This window comes from Hirundo rustica, chromosome Z (genome assembly GCF_015227805.2).
Source record: "Hirundo rustica isolate bHirRus1 chromosome Z, bHirRus1.pri.v3, whole genome shotgun sequence".
Taxonomy (NCBI): Eukaryota; Metazoa; Chordata; class Aves; order Passeriformes; family Hirundinidae; genus Hirundo; species Hirundo rustica.
Window position 1 is genome coordinate 8579432 of NC_053488.1, and position 27048 is coordinate 8606479.

The 27048-nt window shown below is 38.3% G+C and overlaps 1 protein-coding gene across 1 annotated transcript in view; it reads right to left on the bottom strand.

Moving 5' to 3' along the window:
• Nucleotides 1-27048, bottom strand: part of MAST4 (microtubule associated serine/threonine kinase family member 4) — a 278078-nt gene that overhangs the window by 205443 nt on the left and 45587 nt on the right. Inside the window, exon 2 of the mRNA XM_058423983.1 lies at nucleotides 13367-13520. Coding sequence (XP_058279966.1) covers nucleotides 13367-13520 — 154 coding nt within the window. The remainder of the gene's footprint in view (nucleotides 1-13366; nucleotides 13521-27048) is intronic.

Here is a 27048-nt window from a genome sequence, read left to right on the forward strand (position 1 = left end):
GATGCAATCCTACACAACAACAGAATCTTGTACTAAGCCTTTCCTTGAACTGTAATATTTTGCCTGACTGACAAGAAAGAAGAGTGAATTTACTCCGTACTATAGTCAGTATCTCTACTGTAAGAATTCGCTTACTAATTCACTTACTAATAATCCTGCAGGATTGGCACCAAGAAATATTTAAAATAATGCTGGGGGTGTCTGTTGAAAAGCTAATTAGGCAGTAAACACTATCAAAATTGCCAGCGAAATTGTGAGGACATGTGATGCTGGAATGATCCCTCCTTCCATCTTTACCCCCTACAGGAGCCTTGAAGGTACAGTAGTTTTCACAAAATACTGGAATTAAGCCAACCAGACTGTGTAGAACTCCAATTCTTCTTTTCATATTACACAGGCTTTTAAACACAGAAATAGCATGCAAGAAATATGCTATTTAAAGAAGCAAAATTAACCAGGCCTTAGACAAAAAGATGGCAACAGATAAATCTTTTATCTGAGAACTGCACTAATCTACTGCATTAAACCACTACATGATAAAACATGCCCTGCCCAAAGTGAGTTAATTATCAACTCTCCCTCAATTCCTCCAATAATAAAAAAGTAAATTACAAAATCCCCTCATACTGTCCACTCCCCTTTTCCTTTGGCATTATAGCACTCCTACACTTTTCTTGCTATAGTTTAATTCATAATTGTATGCATTTTACTGCTTTTACATTTCTTTGTCAACCCTTGAATTTATACATGTCCACACTTTACTTTGTTAAGTGATTTCAATGCCAGTATTATACAAAAAATTTTGAGCATCATCATTTTCATACTGCATTCATATTTGCCTTCAAGTTTAACACTCCAAGCAGCTACTTTCCTTTTTAAGTGAACTGATTCATGAGGGACTGAGAGGAAGGCTTCAGCTGCACCTCAGCCCTTCCATCTTAATTCAGTATTCTGGCCCACATACTGACACACTGGTAGTAATGTTCATATGACTTTCATAAGCTATTGATATTGAGTCATCCACTGACAGAGGTCCCTGACTTCTGTTCTCTTCAATTCCAAAATGGTCATTGTTGACTTCCTCCCCTACTTCCCCTGTGAAAGCTTTACTGGTATCTTTACTTCCCTTCCTGTGCCTTAAACTACCAGACAGCCTAAAGTAGCTACACTGGAACTAACAGCATCACCTCCCACATCTGAATGCAATCCCCGTTGTCCAGCACATTTATCAAAACACACTTTGATGAAGGGTGGTTTGAGTTGACTACGTAATGGCAATAATTTAGCATTATTTAACAGTATTACATCATTGTTGGTGAACATAGGTAATACATCACTGCAGTTCAGTGGCATCTTCCCCTTGAACATGCCTCTTGTACATCTAGGTTCATCTGTAATCAGTATTTGTTGAAGGTCCAAACAGAATCATTGCTCATTCTTATTTCTGTTGCGCTCAGCATGTGCATATTTGTTGTACAACTTACTGTATAAGGACAAAATGACTTGTGTAAGGACAAAGAGACTAAAAACCCACTTCCACAAAAATCAGTCACAAAAGGCAGGCTTTGCTTTATTCTAAATAGAAAAGTCTTTCCTACTGCTGAAGTACTACTCTCCTTCCTCTGTCACTGTCAAATGCATATTATAACAGGATGGCTAAGAGTTACTAAATGAGCCCAAATCTAATACCTACAAATCTTCCATTTTCAGTTACAATTTAGAAATAACTGTCTCTGATGATGAACCAATAGCATATTATTAAGAAAATGTTTGGCATACAAGAAAGATTTTACCTTTACAAAAGTACTTAGGACAATGTAGACTGAATTGCTAGAAAGTCTGATTTGTAACCAGTCAAAAAGCAAAAATAAATACCGAGGAAGCATCTTAAAAGTTTTTGATAGAAATGTTTTTTGTTAAAATATTAGAAGCAGTTTTCTATTACGCTATACTAACAGAAGACAGGCATGTACTTTGCTAAAATGGAAGAATCTGAATTTGAGCTGACAGCAAACTATGGACACAATTAGTCCAAAGAGAAGCTGTGCGTATGTTTACAGTGTACCACAGACTTACCAGAAGCTAGCACCAATGTGTTTTTGTTAGCTGCTGTGAAATAGCAGCTTCCAAAATAGCCTCTTGCCATCTGGACATCTTTAAGGCAAGGGTCAAGAAATACTTACTTCAATTAATTATCTTGTTAAATCCACTACAGGTATTTATGACACAAGTGAAGAATACTTTAAAAAAATACAGAAAGCTAGATACTTCTCCCTCGGTGATTTACTAAAAAATGTAACTGATCTTATCTCAAGTCTCAAGAACCAAGTCATGAACAAGTCAGACTTGCCAAGCACAGCTTCAAGCGGGTTGCTCATTCCACACCTCTTTTTGGGGAGCCTTAGGAGCATGAGCTACCTCAGAGCAATAGCAACAAGCCACAGTAGAAGAGAAAACTGGACTCTACTGCAAAGTGCTTGGGGTCATAAAAATGTTCTGAAAAGAAACACAGATGGGTACTGCTCCCTCTTCTTACCCCTGGCACACTCCCAAATAAAAAAAAAAAAAAAAAAAAAAAAAAAAAAAAAAAAAAAAAAAAAAAAAAAAAACCACACCAAAAAAACCACCACCACAGAAGAGCTGGGTCCATCGACAGGTTCATTGTCTTGACGTGAACAGAAGAAAGATTGAAGCCATCACCTGCCACCATGTCACCAGAGCAGCAATGGCAATCCCAGCATATCCAAAGCAACCCCCCTTCACAGATGATAAATTGTCTACATCTGGTGAGCTAACACAATGCTTCTTCTCCAAAAACTACTGCCCCGTGTAACTGCACAATATCCACTGTGTAAGAAGGAGAACTGTATGTTCACCATTCCCTGTGCCCTGCCAGCTCAGAGAGGTTGACTGGAACATCACGATCTACAAGCACCAGGGACCATGGGAAACACACACCCCACCCAGGACAGAAGAACACATGCATAAAAGGGGAGGAAAAATACGTCAATGATTTCAGGGAAATAATTACCATATTGTGATAATCAATCAATATGTATGTAAAATACAGTATATAAACAGTAACTTCCCCTTTCTCAGAATGCATGGCTTTGAGAAAAACTATTCCCCTGTGCATCTGGCCAAATAAAGAATGCTTTTTAATGCCACATAGGTGTTTAACAACTTTTTTATTTTACCAAATTTTTGGTAACACCACTGCCACTCACAAACTGCCTGAGCAGCAGGAAGTGAGGACCAAAGCTGAAAGCAGCATACCACCACCCCTACCACCACAAGTAAGTGAAGCCTCATTCCAGGTTGAAACACCCACCTTAGTATTTACTAAATTCAAGTTAGGGCACTTAGTTTTACTGCCTCAAATAATTGAACTCCTGAAGACATACCAGCTGTGGGAAATGATGGGGACACTGCAAATTTTAGGGTGTATTTTCAGATCTGGGGGCAGGGAGGAGGGGTGGAACCGTTCCCATTAGCTGTTAACCAGAAAATAAGAGTGGATGGTTTTGAAGTCATCACTAGGAAATTTTTCAGTAATTTGCCTTATTCTATTTTAGCTGCATCAATAAATTTTACTTAAATTTCAAATGACCACCAACATTTTTAAAAAAAAAAAGTTTTAATAATATCTTCTCTATTGCCCAGAACTTAAAGGAGCGTGTTTTGCATATTGCTCAGCTACCCATGGTTGAAGTTAATGAACAATGCCACTTTCACAGTCTAATGCAGGAGGTGAAATTTTCCTTTCAGCCATTTTGTCCCCTAAACATAACATTATTCAGGTAAGCCTATAATTAGAATTGACTCAATTACAATTTCTTTTGCTACTGTAGAAGAAGCCGTCGTAAAAAAATCCTGTTACACTCACTAGTTCTTTCACTTTTTGGTGTATTGTAAATCTCCTAAAATGCTCTATATTTGTTTCATTTTCTAAAATTAGGTGAAGCAGTGGCAATTTTAGGCACATGGTGTGATTCCTTGGGTCGCCCTGAAGGCCAGGAGTTAGACTCATTGATCCTTGTGGGTTCCTTCCACCTCCGGATATTCTATGGTTCAATGATTCTGGCTGGCAATGCATGAAATAAATGAGGCCCACCAAAGGCAAGAATTTGAGGTGCGATTATGAACTTAAGAAACACAAAAAACACGCAGAAGGCCTACCTTAAAAATTTCACCAGTATTGGCAGAATTTGAACTGGAAAAGGACACATTCAGTTTTGGACCACAAACTAGTAGGATGGAGATCTGTATCCAAAAATACGTATATATATAAAATGAAAATGAAGCCTCCATTAACTACAAAGGCATGTAGAATCAAGCCTGTTTATAAATCAATTACCTTGAATAAGTCATCACATCCCAGAAATAATGGTACACGCTTGGAACAAAATTCTCTCACTGAAAGTAATTTAAAAGACAGTACAATTTTTTTCTGATAAGGAAATTACTCAGAGTTCCTTTGCTAACAGATACTCGCTGAAGTTATATTGACTATTTGCAATCTATTATTGAAGCACTGTGACAGCAATATAGTATTTGAAATGCATTTGAGATCACCAGGAAATATCGCTAACCTTTAATTAGATTAGGAGGATAAGGATAGTTTGGGGGGTTTCGGTTTGCTTGGTTGGGTTTTTTTAAGTTTTCCATACCAAAAATACCTAACTCACTATCACTGTTAGCCAACCAGTGACAACAATAACTATGTGATAAAAACACCCTAGAGGCTGAAGTTGTCATGCATGACACTACTTGCTTACCTCACAACTCTACTGGACTCAGCAAAATAATTAGTTGGCAACATAGATCAGCAAGCTCAGAGATAGAACACTCTACTGCTTCCTTTTCTTAATCTTAACAACAAATAGGTCCTTTTCCCATAATTCTAACATGCAGTTCCAGAACTTACAAACTGCCAGTCCTTTCTATAACACAAACATAATATACAAGTATGTTATCATGCAACCGTTTCATTCTTTTTTACAGCTTACACCTGCTCTAGAAAAATTCCAGGGTCAAGTTCTATAACTCTGTTAACAGTAGGAAAAACAGATAATTTAAGATTCACACTGCACATATGATGCTGCAAAAAGCACACTAAACTACATGCAAGTAATAATGAGAGAGTTCCTTTCAACATATAGTCACTCAATTCTGCAAAAAAAAGAATCCTGCACACCAAGAGATCAGAGATAGCTGATACTGGCAGACTTACAACAACACTGTACCTAAAACACAAAGGACCTCAAAAATTCACTATTGTTCAACATGTGAACAACTGCTTCAATCCGTGGCCAATACTCTCGGCTCACAAGTCTCCACCAGCTCAGCATCTGGGGTTTTGCTGACAGAATTTACGGTAAGAAATAAACATCTCACACTGCACTATGAAGAACATGCCCAGTAACTCATAACTGACATTAAGACGAATGTGAAATGATGTGTTAACATGCTATTTTCTCCACAGTATCCACTGTGACCCCTTCTTTTGTCTCATATATATGTTGTTATGCCCCATAATTAAATCACTACATGCCTATAGTAATTTTTCGAAAGGTAAAGTTTCCCAACAGAAAATCCTGCTCCTGTTTTCATTGGAAAACATCTATTTTTTTCACTCAGGCTGTCAACCTTCATTCTAAGGATTAAGTACAGGAAGTGTTTTTTCCCTCTTCTCAAGCATTTCTTTATCTTTACATTCAATTTATGCTGAAGCAACCAACTTGGAGAATCAAGTATGTGGTCAAATCATTTGCTTTACAACACCCACTAGAGAGAAACCATACGAAAAAAAGGGAAGACTTAAGGCTCTAGGAGTACAGATAATGTGTTTTTGATGTGCAATTATAGTTTATTTATAAATATGCTGCAGTCAGTTTTGCACTAATGAGCTCAGGTAGTAGGAACAACAGGACTGCAGCCTCACAGACCTCAGGTGTAATCAGCTGATTAAACACAAGCATACAGGCAAGTCCATGTAAGTTCTTTCACCTGTGCTTCTACAGTTACACTGCTATGCATACTTGAGCCAGCTAATTCAATAGCTCTTGGGGTACTTCTTAAGGACCTACAAATCAAAATTCAGCAATTCAGCATGAATATTAATTTTCTCCACTTTTTGTTTTTCCACTATGACAAACGACTCGTAACAATTTTCAAGCTGCTTTTATAAGTGTCCCAAAAGAGGGTTAAACTCTACTTCTCCCTCCTTCAAAACTGGCAGCTTGCAAACATATCTGCTAATTAGGCACTCTACTTCTACAGTTTGCTTTGATCTCAACAACAATCAACTTCTCATGTTCTGATGATACAAGCACGATTAAGCAGCAATCAAGGAGTTAAAGGCAAAATAATGAGACAGGAATACAATATCTTCTGTTCTCATCTCAGTCTATTACATGCTGCAGATTCCAGACATGTCAAAGAATATGGAAATTATCTTGCTAGGTGCACGGGGAAGCAAAAATCAACTCCACTATGCAGGCTGATTGAAGCCTTAAATGATGAAGGTAACTGACAATGACAAATACAACCTAACGTCATCTCAAAATATAACCTAACGTCAAACACCAGCGCACCAAGAACCATCTAAAAATGAGTATTTCATGCCAGAATATATTTACTTCATCTGGAGAAGACAGCTTTGTACTGAATACGTTTAAAAAAAAAAAAAAAAAAAAAAAATCCACCTCCACACAGCATTTCCTCAGCCAGGTAATTATAAAATAGATTGCTTCTATCTCTTTCTACTAATTCTGGAAAAACGTTTAATGCGTGGCATCATGCTTTAAGGAAACCTCTGAGGAAGGGAATTGAAAAGACTGCCAGAAATGCTCTGGGTAGGCCGTGAATGAACGAAGCGCGCTGTGCTTGTGACCATACACACGCGGCGACTGAACCTTTCCACTTTGTAGCCAGAGCCCAGTGGTGTTAGCACCGTGCTGGGCTGGGGAGAGCCCTCAGGCTTTCTAAACTGGGTACATCCAGTCCTGATGTACATCATGATGAAAGCCATTCTGAAATAATTCTGCTCTTATATGAGAGGGGAAGAAAACGCAGGAAGTGAAATTTCTTATTAAAAGGCACATCCGATAGAGCTTTGGCACTGGCAATCATTCTTACCACTCGTCCTACAGCACCTCTGCTTCTGGGGGTGGGGACAGGCCAACAGAGTCCATCAAGCTGTATCCCCAGAGACAGCTATGAAATCATAGGACTTTTTATGGAGTGGTATAATCATGTATTGTATTCATATATTCCTGGTGAAAATACGTGTAATTTCTTCCATAACAGAAAGAAATTTTGATTATGTACACAGGAAATACAGAACACTTCCTCTTATCTACACCAAGAAGCCATCATTAATAGAAACAATCTCTTTTTTAAAATGTTGGCGTTAAACTAATCACATCAACACTGTGACAAGCAGTTGTCTATTATGGGAAGGCCCCACTCACAAAGAGGTTTCAAGGTACAAGGTCATATGATGGTACAAATTCAGTTTTCCCCACTCACCAAGTTATACCTAATAGTTGACACCATAAGACTTAATGAGCTAATCTCCATTTTCAAAAATATTAATGATAATTTATACAGGCCAATGTTTGTGAAAATTCTGTTACTGCCAATTGCTCCTCTGTACGAATGGGGAAAACCTCCTCTTCCAAGTCCTGCCAGCACATGCCAACCCATGGATAAGAGAACAGCTTGTTTTTCATGGTCCATAAAGCTGTTGATCTTTCTGCTAATTAGTGTTAGCAGAGTGATGAATCGCTGAAGCAAAAAACAGACTGAGAATTCCCAAATTCATTTCAAATCAACCATAGATTAATTATACGGAAATAACAACAATTCCTGAGCATATTTGGATGACTGATGACTCAGAGGTGGAAAGCTGATCAAAGCAAGAACATTAAAGAAAAAGATATATAAATCACAAGGGGGTTTTTTTGTTGTTTTAGCTCTTCATGATTTGTAGACAATATAAGATCAGAAGAACATGAAGTAATTTTACTAATGGAGAGTGCTTTAGGAGCCTTGGATTAAGGAGTCTATAAACTGAAATTAGTATGTATTATGTCACCTGTACTTGTGTAAGATCAATATAAGCCTAGCAGATAACAGCCCTACCAGAGTTCAACACAATTAGCCCACCTGAAAGTCTTTTCCAAGTAGTTATTGATGAGATAACAGTAGGCTAGATAAGAAGTTCAAACTATGGTTAGCTAAAGTGCATTTTTTTCTTTATATGTAACAGCAGAGCTTATCAGTACAGTATGGAAACAACTGAGTTAGCTGCAGCACTCTCCAAAATATGATCTCTTCCCAGAAGTACATTCTTGTATCTTTCAGAAGTAGAAAGGGAGATAGCAATCTCCAAATGCTGCACAGCAACCGAGAAGACAGAACCGGGCTGCACTGCCCACCTTGGGGCAAAGTGAGGAGCAGCACTGGGACATGAAAGTAAGGGCATTTTGTTTTGCTTGTCCAAGTGATTTGCTAGGTTAACCCTCTCCATGGCAAAAGCTCATTTAATTTCTCATCCTTTCACATTACCTTCTGCTATGGATTCTATTTAAGCATCTCTGAACACAGGAAACTAAAATCTGTAGACAATTTAAGCCAAAAACCCTCTGACTACAGACAGCCCTTTGAAGTTTGTGGAGATCAAGAAAAGCAGCCACCACAGAAAAGCAGCTTTTTAATTAAACATCTTTTCTCCTGATTTGAAACAAGTTTTAAAGTCCCAGTCTGTGTTCCATTAGAAATCCTTAAGAAGGCAATCTAAGGCTACAGCAAGAGGCTTTTAAATACATGTGTATTAAACAGATGTCTACTGTCCCAAGAATAACAGAGCTGACCTCACTTAGCCATACTTTCCTTTCAATTCACTTAGCCATACTGTCCAGCACACCTCCAATGCCCCTGCACCCAGAGGGCACCAGTATTCCTCTGAAGCAATCCTCTTTCCCCTCTCTGTCTGACCTAGGGCTATGAAAGAAGCAGCTACAGCTCAGCTTTGTGACAGGGCTTATCCTGCAGTTCAACAGCCTGTCAGACTACTGTGTTTTACACTTTCTGTGGTGCAAGCAGAACTTTTAAAGATCCAGTTTACTGCCCAGACAAAGGGTGTGGCAAGCACTGTTATGGGCATGTGCTCATGCAGGGAAGGGGGAATCTGGAGCAGGAGGGAAGTTAGGACACAGCAGAAGAGAAAAAGGCAAATACTGATTACAGTGTGAAGTGACCGAAACTTTATAGCCTGTTGGAAACATGACCTTTCAAATTAAAAGATGAATTGGTCATAAATTACATTAAAGTTCTTTTACTCTGAGATTGTTTTATCTCAGGAATGCTTAAGTTTAGCAACCACAGTTATGAAATACTATTTTTCATCTTGTCTTTCTATTAAACAGGACTGTTGGCAGTTCACTGCAAGAACTGTTATGGGAGATTTGCTACACTAATAGCGGCCACAGACTACCTTCATTCCAAACTCAATCTCTGTTTTTCCCAAAGTCTTCCTCCTTGGCAATGAAGATTAAGGAAAACAATACTGTTGCAACAATTATATTGAAGAGGTTTTTCCAAAATATAGTAGCATGGTGTCTCCAGGAACCACTATTCATTTCTTTTATTGGACAAACTTTAATCCGTGGCTGCTCAGGAAATTTCAACAGAATCCAAGAGTAGATTTATTCTCAAAAACATTGATCTCATTTTTATTTTACTTTGAAAAGCATTATTTGCTTGTCACTGAAAACATGTGTTTGCTGGATTGCTTTAAACTATGCAAATCAGGGGGAAAAAAATTGCTGTAGTTTCCTTGAAGCTGTATCAAAAATAATTTCAGTTTCTATCCCACCCCTGCAGGTTTCCAGCCCTCTTCTTCCACTGATCATCATGATCAGTATATTATGATGTACTGATGACCCAGTACATCCTTCTCAAACTTTCTCATATTTATATATTAAGAGTTCCGTAATTTACTTCAGCCTATTCAGTACAGTAGCTTCTCAGTAACTGTAATCTTTCAGGTTTTGCAAGTCTCATTCAACACACTGCAACAATATAGATTTTATTTCTTCTCCCTCCTGTAAAGCTCAATCAACTCATTTATTTGGGATCTATTCCCAGAGATAAAACCCCTATCTACTTACCTCTATTAGTATTCAACCCTATAGGAAATCAACTATTCTCTTTTATATAAACAAATAAATTTCCTTTTGTTTTCATTGTTAATACTGCTTGTGCTCTATGGCTCAATAACACTGTGTTTTTAATAGACAAAGGGAAGGGAAAGTAAAATAAAAAATGCAATTTACCCTTCTAACATTTGGGCGGAGCAACACGCATCAGCCTAAGAATATTCTGGAAATTTGCAAGCTAGGAGTCTTGTCTCTTGCTTCACTTACTCCCACCTACTGTATTTTAGGAGTTGCACATCTTTTAATAACAGAGGCAGAGACTGAATTGTAAATAATTTCAAAGATACTATTCCATGCTATCTTCCAATGAACTGATACCCACTGTTAAACTAGCACTTAAAGGTGTATTAAAAGAAACAAAAGAGAAGAATAAAGGAAGACAGTAACTAGTAATAGCTACGTTAAAGATCAAGAACTTTCTCAAATTAAAAGCTTCCAAATATTTTTCCCCTTTATGAACCAGGGATATTTTTTCAAAAACGTTAAGACTTAAATAGAAATCTGGGAGGGAATATGTGAGCACCGAAGTTATCCCTTAACAAGCACATGTCAGCTCACCATTTTAAACTAAGGAATTCTTGTGCCCCACTTCTTCCTATATTTTTTTTTAATTACACTGTGATTCTTGTAGTTTCAAACCAGAGCAGCAAATCACTCTTAAGCATTAAAGAAATCTAAAAAAAAAAAATCCAAAACTTCAATATGTTAAAAAAGGTATGTAAATACATGACCAAAGCAACATTGATATTATTGATTTCAGATTACTGAACGTTTGAAACAACTCTGGGAATTAGTTCTCTATCTGCAGTGGTTTCTTTAAAACAGCTTTTTAAAAATCCCAAAGAATGTAAAGAACTTTCTGTCATCAGAATGAGTTTGATTAATTTAACCTGTATCATGAAAGCTATTAAGATACTGAAATTATTTTAGGATACCAAAGCCCTATGGTATTCCGGTTCATTTAAAGTGCATTAAAGCAATTTAAGATTATTGCAGACTATATTCCCAAATCCTGACATTAAACCCTGCACAACATATTGCATGCAGACAAAAAGCATATCCATTTCCCTTTATAAAGGCCTCAAGCAATAATTCAAGCATAAAGACTAGAGGCTATGGCAGCAGAGCACAATTGCTGTTTGTTTTTGATTAGGCTGTCTTCTTCCTCTTTATCTGCACAGCTTATATGGTCTTATTAAAGATCAGTTTTTGAAGACAACCGCTCCACTTTAAAGTTAGACAAAAAAAAAGACAAAATGAAAAAACCACACCAGCTCCTGCTGAAAAAAAAAATAACTGTGCTGGCTGTTTTTAGTCTCAGTAAAACAGTACTTTGGTTTACACTCCAAGCTTTCAGAGCTGTAAGGCTCCAGAGTTGCCAGAGAGTTCACTGAAATGGCTACCAAAATTGTCTGCTGTAGGTCACTTATTTTTCATGAAAGCCCATATGGATCACAAATACACTGTTTCTGAAACCTTCGTAACGACTCATGACAAAAATGAAGTTGCAAGGGAAATGACAGATCTTACACTCGTGACACTAAAAAATCAGAGCAACAATTATGTGATGATAAGATACCAAAAATTCCTGTAGTAGCATATATTTTTCCTTCACATAAAGTGTGAGACACTTCAAATTTTTACGTTCTTTAGGTTCCTTAAGGTTGCTTAGGACAAAATTATTTGTCATTTACCAGAAGCCATGTAGGTGATTTTAAGGTGGTGAATACAAAGACAGGTATTGCTGTAACTTCTTGGAGCTTCTTCCAGGAAAAGGTTAGAGAAAGGGGTGTAGGAGAGAAGGGAAAAACGCAAATACTCTAAAGGTACTTTTCAGATACTTACTGCAGAAGAGTCAGCTCTATCCACTGTAGAACCATTTTTCAACCCCAAGCGAAAACAACTCTGAACAATCCACAAAATTTAGAGACAGAGGACAGTCCTATCTCAAGTAAACACCATTTCAACTTCCTCTAAGCTAAATTCCATGTACTTGATTCTAGTATCAATCGACATCACTCGGACAGATAAAACAACTTCCTCATGAGGGGAAGAGGAGGGGCAGGCACTGATCCCTCACGTCTAGTGAGCAGTGACAGGACCAAGGGAATGGCCTGAAGCTGAAACTGGGAAGGTTTATGTTAGTTTATGTTGGGTATCAGGAAAAGGATCTTCACCCAGGGAGGTCAGAACTGAAACAGGCTCCCCAGGGAAGTGATCACAGCACCACAGCACCAACCTTGACACAGTCCAAGATGCGTCTGGACGGTGTTCTCAGGCACATGGTGTGACTTCTGGGGACAGTGCTGTGCAGGGCCAGGAGCTGGATTTTACCATCCTTGTGGGTCCCTTCCAACTCAGCATGTTCTGTTATTCTGTGACATTTCTATCTTCCAGGAAATTTACTGAAATCTATTGTCCTTCTCACCAAGTACAACACCTCTAACAATTACGCACTTTGCGAACATATTAATTCAAATTCTAGTGAATTGAAAAATTATTTTTCTTGAAATACACTAAGTCTCTATTTTTTAATATTCATTTTGCTCCATAATCAAAACCAATCATTATTCAGTGACCATCACTGCCACAGAGGTATCAGTACACACTCACAATACCAGCACCTAGTGCCTAGAAGATACTACCAGGGCAGAGAGGGCCTGAGCTCTGCCCAAGCATCCTGCTACCTCTGCACAGCTCCACAGAGGAGAAGCTGCAGTCCACAGCTTGTGGCTAGTTGGTAATGCTGTTCCGCCCCTGAGAGCATTCCACCACGTAAATGATGCCAAATTGCATTTTCTTTAATGAAATCTGGTCTAAAGGCACCATCCATGCACTTCAGCTCCTTGACGAAGCAAGATATAAGCGATCCCATGGATGGATGCACACCAATCAGCAAGACAAATGCCACAGTCATGCAAACAGGGGTGATTTTCAGGCTGAGCTTGGCCACTAATCAGCAACCCCTAGAGGCAGAACCTCAAACATGACTCATCTCACTACAAGTCAGGGAACCCACGTAGAAGAGACTTACGGAAACTCCAGGTGGAGCTCACACCTCCCCCAAAGAGTTCAGCCCCAAGGGCCAGGGTGCCATCAGTTAAAAAGTGCTAATCCACATACAAATGCCCCAAACTCACCAGTCAGAGCTCCTCCAAGGCTTCCTCTTCTGAGCTGTCTCCCATCTTCACTCAACTGCCTCTTAAATTTAGGAGACCTTCCAAGGCCAGAAGACACTTCAGGACTACTGGATTTTCGGAAAGGCATAGGTGGAGGTGATAATATGTGATCAAGCTGCAAAGAAACAGAAAAAAAATACATACCTATACTGTTTAAATGCTTACCTTCATTCAAAGAAAAAAATGTAAGCTGCCTCCAACTAAAGATTATGACAGCATTTGGGGAAAAAAGATCCCAAAGATGTTAAAGTAATTAACTTGCTAACTGAAAAGAAAAAATTTGCAAGTGCCAGATTTGTGTCTGGCTGTGTAAGAAAGCCATCCTCCCCTTGAACAGTTCGTACCATCTCCAACTACTCTGACACAAGAAGACCATTTTTCACAGAGGTCCCCTCTCAAGATACAAGGGATCACAGTTCAACTCACTCAAGCTTCCACAAAGCAGCATTTCTGCAGTTGTGAGCCACCTGATCTGGAAACCTACTCCAGACAGCCACCAGCCCTTGAAACGCTTTTCTTTGACAAGATTTCCCCACATCCATGTCCGCAGTCACTAGATGGCACTGCACCATCAACAAACTGCAAACCACTGCCCAGTCCCGGGAAATAACAACCTATTTGTCAACGCCAGCGAGGGGAAAAAAAAATTATCTTGTTTAAAAAAGGTACATTCATTTACACTGCCTTTGAAGTTAAGCGGAAATACAGATCCTGGCTCTTCAGACTGGGTTCCTGTCATCATATCCACAAAACATTTTAGCTGCCTGGTCTTAACAATACATCTACTGTCTCAGTATTTGATTAAATCCACAAAAATAAGACAAAATGCATGTGAACAAATACCAAGAAAGTATGAAAAAACAGGGTATGCAAAGCAGAAAAAGTTTTACAACCATCCTTCTCCCGTAAGTGTTGCAGTGGCATGGTGTCATCATTTGAAAAACCTTTTTCTTTTTTTTTTCTGTAACATTTAACCCTAATTCTCACTACAGTTTTTTAGGAAGCCAAGCACATCTAAATCTTATATTTTTATAGTTCATGTACTGAGACATATCAGACAGAAAATCTATGCATCACCTGCACACCTGACTCTTTCATCCTTTTTGTCCACTGAAAGGAATGAGTCAAGGTCACCAGAAACACTGATGAAGCTGCACAGCAAAGCCCATTTTTGCTTACAGTTAAATCCCACAGCAATGTACCATCTTCCCTACAAAGCAGTTTGAATCCCATGTTGAGTTCCCTACGTATTTAATGTTTCAGGTTAGTTATTGTTTTGGGGTTTGTTTTAAAGGTTTCTTCAATCAAAGCCACAGCTCACTGGAAGTGTACATACACTCCTCAAGCACCAAGAAATGCAACTGATTTCTGAATCTGCTTCTTCAGTACATTAAGATTCATTCATGTTCACAACAGACATTGAAGTATTTCACTAACATAGCCCATGCCTTTATTTCCTAAACTGAGTGGTTGTGGGCCACAAAGAATATTTATTTAACCACTGTTACTCTTCATCTTTCATAAACACAGGTATGTCACAAATATTAATATTTACAACTTCTAAGATACCTCACAAGGTGAATTTAAAAATTAAATACAAACTACTCTTTTAAAAAGGAAGCAACTGGCAACAGCTGACTTCAAAAAAAAAATCCTTTTGAGAGTCCTGATCTAAGTCTAAAAGCAAATACTCAAAGTGCTTACTGACTGATGGATCCCAGAGATTGTTTAGTTCTATACTTCCAATTAGTCCAAGCATCTGAAGATGACCTGATCCCATGAAGGCTTTAGGTGAGCTACTGGCAAAAATTCATACTCTTTCCTGAAACAGGTGTTCACACTTCAAAGTAACCGACCACACTTTAAATCTCTTTTTTCCTGAACTAAGGTTCATCAAACTTTTAAACCACAGAAGGAAAATAAAAAAAAAAAAAGATCAATACATGCACTAAGCTCCCTACACATTAGCACTTACGCCAACATAGCAGAATTTTGCATCTTCCATTCTCTCTTTTTTCCCCCTTTTAACCAGGTATTCAAACTTCATGACTGTTCAAGTCAATCCCATAATGAACAGATTTGTGCATTCCACAACACGCAGTCTGATTTAAAGTCATTATTTCCGGTTAAGCTGTGCTCCATTTTCACAGCTTTCAGGGTTTCAGAAACAACTTTAAGACAGTGCTATAGTACACACCAGCACATACCATCTAGGTCTTCAACTCATAATTAAGATGCTATCCCAGCTTCAGAGAAGTATGATATTTGAGAGTTAAGACAGTTTAAATATTAGTCCCCACTAACTCACAGTATTAATGGCAATGCCCTGCTAGCATTCTCTCACAAAGGTACCTTCTTGTTACTGAGTGACTCTATCACACCGAAAGCCATTTTTAAGGTCTAACTCTACAAAGAAACAAGATTTAGTATTTTCATATTGATGGCCAACTCATGCTCCACAGATTACAACAATTACACATATATCAACAAAGCATTTCTGTAAGCTATCCAAAGACTCACGTTTGCTTCCAAAGACTCAAAATAACCTAAGAGAATGTAAAATGTGTACTTGACAGGAGTCTGTACATCCTAACTGATATTGCAGTAAACCAAGGAGAGTAGGCAAGGATATACCTTTTAACAGCCTTCACGTAACAGCTCTGGATGCCTGGGAAATATGAGAGAAACGCACTGCAGAAAGTATCCAGGCTTGCAAGCTCCCTTCCTGCGTTACCCTCCAGACAGCAACATGTACCAGAACTAGGGGGGTCTATACCCCCATTCAGACTCCATTTCAAGCCAAAGCATTTGCAGCAGATGAGGAGGCTTTCTGCCCTCAGCAGAACTGCCTTCCCATCCTGACAGGCCAAGAACTGAAGTCCAAGGAAAACAGAAAACACTAGATCCTTGGAATACAAAACTGGTTTTGAAGTTGAATAATATATTACATATTCAAATCCTACAAAGTGGTTAATTCAGTCAAAAAGACGCTACAATCATTCAGTAAGAAGATTACATCACATTCAGATAATTAATACCAAGACCTATTCAAACTTGTTAATACTTATTTGAAAGACCTCCTGGAAACCTGAATACCATTAAAGTCCAGGTTGTGCATCTTACCAGATGGTTAAGATTAGCCACCGCTGTCCACAGGACAATATTAAAGCAACAATCTAGAAGACGGCTGAAATTCTACCAGAGCTATTTTAATCAATTTTAATTAAACTGCTTCTGCTCAGCAGTCAGTTTTGCCCATCCACAATCATCACTCCATTGGTATTTACTTCATACTCACCAGTTATATTGTTTGCATGCCATGTGCTGATGCTGCCTATGTGACAGGATAACTAGGGTTTGGCTGGTTCCCCTTTTTTATCAGTCAAATTTGCTTGACAGCAAGTTGCAGGGAATACAATAGCTGTATTCCTGCAGGAATTTTCCAATAGACAACATTCATGTTACATCTTGAGTATCTGGCCATCTCATGCCCTGCCCACTGTCTTATTATTACAGCACTCAGGCTGCAGTCATACCCTTCTCTCAACACCTTTTGAAAAGAAATGTTAGTGACCTCAGGAGCACCTGGATAACCGGTAACAGAGGGCAGGTTTTCTTAAAAAAACCAAAAACAGTGAAAAATGAAGACTGTGAAATCAAGTATATTTGAGTGCACTGTATTTAAAGTACAAGCAGGGTTAAGTAAACCTTAGAGTGTATGCTGGCTGCTTAGAGAGGGATTTTTAATCAGTGCACATCTTGCCACCAGTCTCTGCTGTTAATATTCACAATGCATGGATAGTTAACTTATTTAAAAGCCTCCCTCCCCCAACATTAAATAATACGTTCTCAACAAAGGCACTTTGAAAGACAGAAAACACACAGCAAACACCAACCTACGACAAACATACTGTTCTACAGTATTTACTTCTTCCAATCCATTTTTCCATACATTTGATAAAAAAAAAAAATCTGCTTGCTTTTGTCACAGGCATGATGAATTTCTACAGAAGCACTGTAAAATTCAGGAGATAACAGCTTTCACAAAACCCTACTTGCTTCCCTCACACGTATGAACCTTACAAAAAGGAACAGATAAGTATTATTATAGGAGAATGGTTTAAAAACTACACGGAACAGAATATCAAAATATCCTTACCATAGACTTCTACACAGATTTAGAGATCCTGTAGAAAAAGGGACGTAATTTGAGTGAAAGTCTTCCCCAGTTATATAGGAATCAATTCGTTCTCAAACATTTTTTTCTGTATTTTCAAGCTATTAATTTTCTGTGTGAATAGAATCAGATACATTCCTCTGAAGAAAATTATTCCCATACTGTACTATGGGATTTTAACAGCTCACCTACTCAGAAAGGATTATACTAATATTTTTTAAAACCTCAGTAGCATTAAATCCACCTATCTACCATCATGTATTTATTCTGAAGCTAGAATGAATTCTCTGCTTTATAATTATATCATCAACTAGTCACATCAAGTACGTCAGCCCACATGTCCTTATGAAAATTAAGGACATGATAACTGATTCAAAATAAGACCTTGCATCAGTGTTCAGGAGCACAATTTGAGCCAAGTACATAATGAGGAGTGAGGCAGCCAGAAAAAAATGCATTTCAGAGAGAAAATTTGTGGTACAAGGTGAATGAAGCCACGAGAATACAATCACACTAATAAACCAGGATAGGCAAAAGAAGCTACTCTGGGCTGCTGAGATGTGTTGCAACATGGAGTGTCTTTTTCCAGTAAAAATTAAATTGAAATGAGAACTGAACTTGTCTGATCAGCTCCACATTTTTTCCAACACCCACTATGGTTTCACTGTCCAAACTACTTCACTCCCAACCTCCCTCAATTGCTCCACAGGCAGTACTTCTACCTCCCACAGAAACTGGAAAATACTGGTCAAGTATTCGGTCTTAAAAATATGAACAAAGATGTTCTATTAAGTAATTCCATTTCTTCCTCTGAATGGCAGCACCACTTCTTCCTACCTCAGGTCGTTGCTCTATAACCATATTCAGTCCTGAATTTTCAACAGAAGGGCTGTGCACTGCCATCCATTTCACACCTCCCCCAGTCAAGCACCAATCCAAAAAAAGAGATGCATTACCTGAAAACCCTTACATGTAGTGTATCAAAAGCAGAAAACACCCGGTGTAGTTTTACTACTGTAGTTTGCTTAGGGGTTTTTATTATCAACCCAAAGTCCTCAAAGAAAATGAATAAGTATGTTATCAAGAAATATGCCAAATTACAGATGCTTAAAGCGAGAAAGCATTCCTATGCAGATAAAAGTATAGAAGCTTCCCTGACGTTGAAGAGAGGTTCAGCCGTTCACTAAAAACTCTTCACTGAAAAGTTAAATGCTTAACAGGAGCATGGTTTCACAAACCTTAAAAATCCCTTCTGTCTACTGCATCTTCAAACATAAGCTACACCAGAAGCAAGCAAGCTAAGACTTACCAGTACTGCAACAGCGATTAACCCTTTATGCTCCTAGTAGTCTGCTTTCTCCATGTTATTTACACTGGATTCCTTTCAGCACACTGCCTCTGTCTGGATTCTCTGCAAGCACTTTAACACAAATAGCCCTGTAAAGCACTTTTTTTTTTTTTTAATGTAAGCTATACAAACTCACTTCAGCTGGGCATTGGGGAGAGGAATGTTCTTATCATTTAAATACTCTCTCTAAGTCTAATTACATTTGGCACAGATACATGAGTTTTGATTAGCTGCACTGACACAGAGAGCAACACTGAATATAATCTTATTAACAGATAGGATCATACCTTCCAAAAGCATCTTAGAATTCATTTAAAAATACACTTTAATCAATTAAGACCATAGTGCAGTTTACTTACTCAAGATGCTTGACAAGAACTCAGTCAAACTAAGTCAGACTTGAAGAGGAAATGCCACAGCGGTGTAGTATAGATACCAGAGAAGTTTGTCTTACAGTACCATCACAAGCAGAGGTGCAAATTTCCACAGATGTCCTGCAGTAACTCATGTCTGCAGCACACAGGAATCCACTGCTTTTGGACACAACATCAGCTTTCGAAGAATTCTGCTTGTGGGTGCAATCTGAGCAGTCTAGGGCTGCTTAAGAGTCTCCACAAACCTGTACCAAACACATCAGCTGAACAAGACTGTCAACAGTTCCATTTAAATCAGCTGATGGTTGAAATAATCTATATTCCCTTTACCCACAAGTAATACTAATCTATCTTAGTTTTGAGTAGGGTTTGGATAACAATACAACTATTCTGAATATTTACAGATCTCAGAGCAGCCTCTGCAGAACAAAGAGCAACAAGTAACTTACCGCACAGAGATAAAAGGAAAACTTCTCCAAAAACTAGCACCACTTCCAAGAAGCCATGGATAATAACGGTGAAGAGTGGATACAAAGGAAGACTCAACAAGCCACAAGGATTTCAATGGACAAGGAAAGATCTCATTTCTTGCCCCATTTCCTCACACATTTCCTCAAAAACAAGCAGATTATTTTTCTCACCATCACAGATCAAGAGGGAAGTTTACTATTTATCCCACATATCTTAAATTCAGCGTTGCCTCGCCAAGGGAAAGGTCTTGTTCAGCTTGGGCTGAACCTCACTAGTTCTCCAGCCTAGTGGCATCTGTCATTCTAACCCAGACTTCAAGCCTTGGATTATCTCCATGACCTCCAGTTTCCTGGTTAGGACAGTGACACCAGTCCATCAACTACGTCAGGGACAGAAACTAAGATTGTAGGCTCACTGTGGACTGAAAAGGAATAGAGACAGAAAAGGTCTTCTTTACAGGGAAATTTGCTAATCATTCATAAGGCAACACTTGATTTACACATGAATGCAACCTGCAACTGGCACTGCAAACATGCCCTTCCCAAGGTAAAAAGAAACCCACAGCAAAGCTCGGTGATTCACAAAGCATCACTTCTAACCACTGTATTTATTGATTTTACATCCCACATATATGCTGAAACATATGCTTAAAGCTAATGTCACTGTTCAAAATTGTCCAGCTTAATATGCTGAACATGTGATGTTGCATAAAGAGCAATGATGACTTCCTATAGCATCTACCTGTATCATAGGCAGTAAAGAAACATTTTAAGAAATCTGCTAAGGATCAACAGAGACATAAGCACATTATCTTGCTACCCACTTCCCACTCATTCTAGAAATGCAAATCTGCATTGAAAACAATTGTTTTGGTTGGTGTTTTTTTTTTTTTTTTAAAAACAAATCTGATGTCCGGTCAATTAAAAGCAAATAAATACAACTTGGACAAATTTGAAGTATCAGCTATGGCTATGTTAAAAAATAATCAGGTTGCATCCAATCCTTTTTCAGAAACAAATTTACACATGATTGCACAGAAAATGAAGCACAGCCTTTACAGTATTCTACAAGGCCAAAAAGTGGCCTATAAATATGCATGCGCACTGCTGTCTGAGCCAATTATTACTTTACCCTTATTAAGATGGAACAGTTTTGTTACAATATGACAGAGTCCTTCAGTTCTTGAAAGCCTCCTGTGCGCTTCATCTGTACACACAGACTCAGAGATAGACTGCTCCCTTTCCAGGAAACAAAGGAAGCAACAGTATTTGTATTGAAGGCACTGCCTCCAATAACTCAGCCTGCCCTGAGTCTCCTTGGATTTACAAACCCAGCTTTAACAAACATCCAAAGATTAAGAAACAGCAGGCTTGGCAGACCTCATATAAGGACCTAAAAACATAAGCAGAAACCAGAACACAGATCTAAATAAACATAGCTCGACCCACGGTTAAAAGGGATCACATAGGGCGCTTTACTTACACGTAACATCAACCCTTTTTTATTTTATTCTAGCAGTCACACAGGTATCTTCTCAGGAACGCACATGATGTGCTAAGGCCTTTTGCTTCTTATAAAAAAACATCATTTCCAAACTAGGAAAAACTGTCATCTCTCTAAAAAAAGTGAAGTGGAAACATCACAAACATGCTGCTAGCCAGGATAAGGCTGCAGCAGCTCAACAGGTCAGCCCTGCTAGGGAGGACACAGAGGGACCAGATCCAACACAGAGGTTTCTGTCACAAAAGTCTGTTCGAGAAGTTAACAAAAAAAAAAGCATGAAAACAGAGAGCAGTGCCCCAGGGGCCTGCCAAACCCACTCAGCTCTGCTGCAAGGGTACCATCTGGAAAAAGAAAATCCCACTTTCGGCAATGGGGCAGCTTCTCTAAGGACTGCCCAGGCATCAGGAAGCAAAATCACATTTTACCTTTACCTCCACAGCTTTTAAAAGGGATCTGACAAAGATACAAAAAGAAAATCTACCCTTAGCTGTCCAGATGTGCAGCAGAGCATGCCATTGCTGTGTAGCAGGAAGGATACTCCCTTCCTGCCCATCCTCATGGCCATCTTGTCAGGAAAAAGCATTCCATGGTGTTGAAATTTGCTGTCACTGCTGCCACATCTGCCTGTTGCAAAAGACCCAGAGAGTAGCCAGGAGGCAGCCGGAGAGAGCTGGCAGAAGCACTCCTGCTCCAGTCTGGGGGGAAAACAAGGACACAAGCCAACCAGAAACCCGGCAGGTAGCTCCTGGAGCCTGGGAAAACACCCCTGAGGGGGCAAAGGGACGGGAGCTGGAAACCTGCAGCAGAAGAAAAACCACACGCACGCACATCCCCACACCCCCTTTCAGAGAAAACGAGGCGCTGCAGGTTTGAAGGGCAGCCGACAACACCGCAGTCCTGATCCTTGCAGCAGGCCCACGGACGCTGGCGAGCAGCAGCGGCTGACCCCCGCGGCGTCCCCACAAAGAAACTACTTGGCACGGCAGGGAACAGCCAGTTGCAAAAATCACATCCTCCCAACACTAAGCACACGCTTCAGAAGGCTGTTTTGTTTACGCTGTTTTATCTACTATAAGAAGCGGGAGAGAACAAAGACGACAAAGTTTTCAGCTGAACAGTGGGAGCCACCAAGTTTAAACAAAAGTTACTAATATGTACTATTTTCTTACCTTCCCTTGGATAAAGCCACCTCTTTGGCAGCTTTTTGTTCTTCAGTTTTTTATGGCTGTATTAATTTCCTTACAACCATATGTAGAGCCATTAGTACAACAGCTATGCACTATGCTCTGCCCTAGATAAAGACATTAAACTAGCCACACTGAGTAATTCCTTAAATTCTCAATGAAAGCAGAAATTAGCTACACAGCAAACTGAAAAGAACTTCGATATTTTAGTCACTACATGCAGTATTTTCATCCTTAATTATTTTAATAATCCTTTTAACAGGTCAAGAAATCCATGACAAATGCATGGAAATAAGGATTTATACTCAGTGCATGTGAAGGCATCTATATCCATACCCTTTTCAAACCACTCCAATGTTTCGGCTCTTTACACAGATTCTTAAGAATGACTTTTTTCTGTCTCTTTAACTAGCAGGATGAAAATTTAGTAAAACTAACCTTCAAAGTCACTTTCAACTGAAAAAAAAAAACCCAACCAAAAAACACTGAAATACATAAGAAAGAAGCCTATTCATCTTCATCAGCTGTTGACACCATCATCATTTGTCTCATGGAAAAAATAATCCAGAGGAGAATATATATACTCTGGAAAGAGGTGGTGTGTTGCGGGTTTTTTCATTATACCATGAATACTAATGAAGCAAAAGCAGTTTAGTTCTTTATAAAATCTATTTCCATTCACATTCACCAATGAGTTCCTAGACTACCTATAAAGGTTTCATTTATTCTATCACATTGGAAGCCTCAGAAAACTAATTGTTTATTCATGCCTATCTGCTCCATCCATGCTCAATTAGGTCTCACTTTTCTCTCAGTTACAGCAAAATTAAAAATAAAAATGCAAGCTGAAACACTCCTGGTTCCACTGACCAGTTCCCTGTAACAAACGCTTCTGAAAAACCATTGTTTCAAGCACAGCGAGAGCTTCTTGACCATAAGACAGCATTTGAGGGACCTTCTCAGCAACTTAAAAAATGCCTACTCATTAACTTACTCCTCTGACTAATAGAAAACACATTTGAAATACAGCCTTCTAGTAAGAATTGTGTTAAGAACTAGTAAGCAATGTTAAGTATAATCAGGCATTCCAGCCACAGCAATTCACAAGCACCTCATAAAAATGGGTGATACAATCTTCACACATATTAAGTAAAAAAAAAAAATTATTTTCAATTTCTTATTCTTTATTTAGAACATTAAAATATTAAATAATCCATTCTGCCACATAAAGCTTCAAATCCAGCATCACTTTCATTAGGAATAACATATTAAAGGAAACCACAACACATTTATGCCAGGCAGGTACAAAACAAAAGAGAGAAACCCATGATGAAATGAGCTTGGAGTAAAAGGTTCTCAGCATGTAATGGAGCTGAAGTTGATCCATAAATCAATGCAAGATGAAAGCAAGATTATTTATGTGAAGGGATTGCACTGTAAATTTACAGTCTGATTGAGAAAAGAAACGCTTTACTTGATCAATATACTAGTGATGTGCATGCGTGAGCTTGAGCACAAATTAGTAAGAATTACTGGTAGGTGTATCTCCGTGTATTTTTTTAATTAAGCTTAACAAGCAGCAGAGGCACATCCAGAAAATGCAGGATTTTCCTGAGTTTGCCTTTAACATGCTCCTAAGTTTTTAAATAATGCAGCCCCGCCACAAGAGACCTTGCAGACAAGGGCTTTTTGATCTCTTTCTTTCCCGTTCAGCGCTGAGAAAGACAGCACACGCAGTTACCGAACAATAGCTACCATGAAAAACCCTTTTCCTGAACTCGTTTGAAAGTGAACTAGGATAAGGCATTTATTTGATACATTTATAGTTTTGCCCTCTTCTTCTAACAAAGAATTCAGAGACTGGGATGCCTCTCCTTTAGCCTCACAAGTAAAATTAGCAAAAAAAATATCAGAAGGGTAAGAATATCTGGTGTAAGGGTAAGAATTCTGCAAGGGTGCACAATCCAATTTGCATTTGCCAGAGATTTGTAGTTAAGGACAATACTCAAGAAGCATGTTTGTAATTTAAAGTGCCTCCACTGCATTTCAAATTATCTCTAAGCTGCCATTTGTCAGTCTCAGACAATTTACCCAGGTCTGTCATTACCAGAAGGGATTATTAGCACTATCTGGCCTAAGAAAGATTTTTATTCTTTTTAAACGTGATGAGTGTAAGTAGCACTACAATTAGGAAAGACCATGAAGACCGTGTGAGAATGTAATCAGACAGGTGACAGTGGATCATTCTAAATACTCCACCCCTCTATTTAACTCTTTGTGTAATCTAAGCAAGTAACTGTTCATACATTCTAAACAGACCCATTGTAAAACCTACACTTACTAAGCTGACTTACCCTTACTCGTCCTGTCTTTTTTATCTAGGCTTTTCCAATTAAACAAGCAGCTATTTAAAACAATTATACCAATGGCTGACAAAAGGAAAGATCGCAACTTAGATCTTAAAAAATCCTATATTAAGTCCCATTAGGCAAAGAAATGATAGCGGAATGAATCACGCATTTTATGTGAAAGAACAGACATAATTATATATGTGTAGGAAACCGCTACATAAACAGGTAAAAAGCATCCAAATCTACACAACAACTGCATTCTTTACAAAATGTTTAGACCAGCTACCGTTTCTTCACCCTCATACAGAAAATCCAAAATTAACAGCAAAAAGAAGATGTATGGCTTTTAGAGATTTATTTATAGACCATATCACCTCAGAGATTTACATACAGTTCCTTAGAAGTTCAGTATGACTTCAAACTCTCTAAATTACAAGGATTAGCTGTATACTAAATTATACCAGTTGATTGGTATCACCATGAATCTCATAAGCAATTAAATGCATGTTTCGTTTAAATATCTACATTGTAGGACTTAGCACAGAACCACTACAATATCTGCAAGATGATAGTAACCTCTCAATGAGAAGGGGGTCATAACAATATTTTCCTACAGTAACCTGATTTAATAAAAAATAAAGTACAGTCCTACCCACGATGTTTCACACTGTGTTCAGGTTTTACTTCAACTTTCTTTGCACTTTCCACTAGTGAAAGAGGACTGCTGTCAAGAGGGACAACGACCACCTTCTGTTATCAAGGACTACTCAGTATCTCTTGCCTGTAAGGCAACTGCACTTTTAATTGACTTGTAAATCAGCCTTGTGCAGTCATTGCAAGTAAGCACCATACCTCATCCTGTGTTCCCAGGGTTACATCTTCTTATTCAAAATAATGAACCCCCATATCCTTCATACAATAAAAGAAGTCATCTAAGTCAATGTCAAAAATTTTAAATCACACAGTCCTTTAATCTGTGTACAGTTACAGAGATTATCAACTACAGCAATTCCACACAAGCAGCTTCGAAATACAGAAGCATTTTTACCATTTCAAAATCTGAAAACAAATTAAAGCTATTAGAGGGCAAAGTTATTCCCTTTTATATGGTTTAGAAATTTGTCAGTTAATAGAAACCTAAAGTTTCTAGAACACATAACAGCACAGATTTGAAAAATCAACATTTTATTTTAAAGTACTGAAAGCCAGCACAAGGGATGAAAAGGCTAATAAAATGATGAGTTACAGAATCAGTCATCTGGAAGCCAACCATTCTTTCATTCAAACAGTTGACATATTGGCACCAAACATGTCATACGTACAAAGACAACCTCTTTCTTAAAACCCACAATCTAATTCTTCAGGCTCTCTCAAGTATTAGGAGAAGCAATTTGGAATAATCTAACACGACATCAGGAACACTTCTTTAGATTCATCTATATAGAATAAACAATCTCCTTTAGAAAGATCTTTATCACCTACAGTACAGTTTCACTTCATTTTAGTTGGTTTCTTTGATTCTGATAGATAGCAGTAATTCACTAAACCATAGCCTGAAATTCAAATAAAACAATCTTGCTAAGCCATACTAACGAGATTCCACTAGGAAAAACACGCTGTGCTAAAAGCTTTGAAATTTATGACTTATGTGACTACATATCACTGTGGGAGTTAACCCAGTTTTTTTAGTGATGTTCAACTGCTGTATTAACACGACATCTTTAATACTAAATTTAAAAGTTATTTAATAAAACTCTTTCACAAAAAAAGAAAAACAATGAATCATCTTAAGCCAAGATAAAGATTATTACTATTATATTTTACTTTATTTCAATTACTAAACTGTTCTTACCTCAACACATGAGTTTTACTTTCTCCCAATTCTCCCCCCATCTCACTGGGAAAGTGTGGAGTGAGCAGCTGTGTGGTACTTAGGGATCAGCTGAGGCTAAACTATGCATCCCCCACTTGGAATTTAGAATAAAAATACAGGTAAAGCACAGTAACTGGGATACACAAATTGGGTTCTCAGCAACCTCATCTGTATTTTCACAGCAACTTCAAAAAATTATTGGTAACAATAAGTAGCTTATGGACAGGAGGGCAAACAGCTTTGAATCTCAAAGCTATGCCACAGTAATTTGTACTTCAGTAATCACTACTTTTCCTCTGGCTAGCACTTGGACATTACCCTCCCTATTTGGAAAAGACAGGCCATATTTTGCATGATGATAA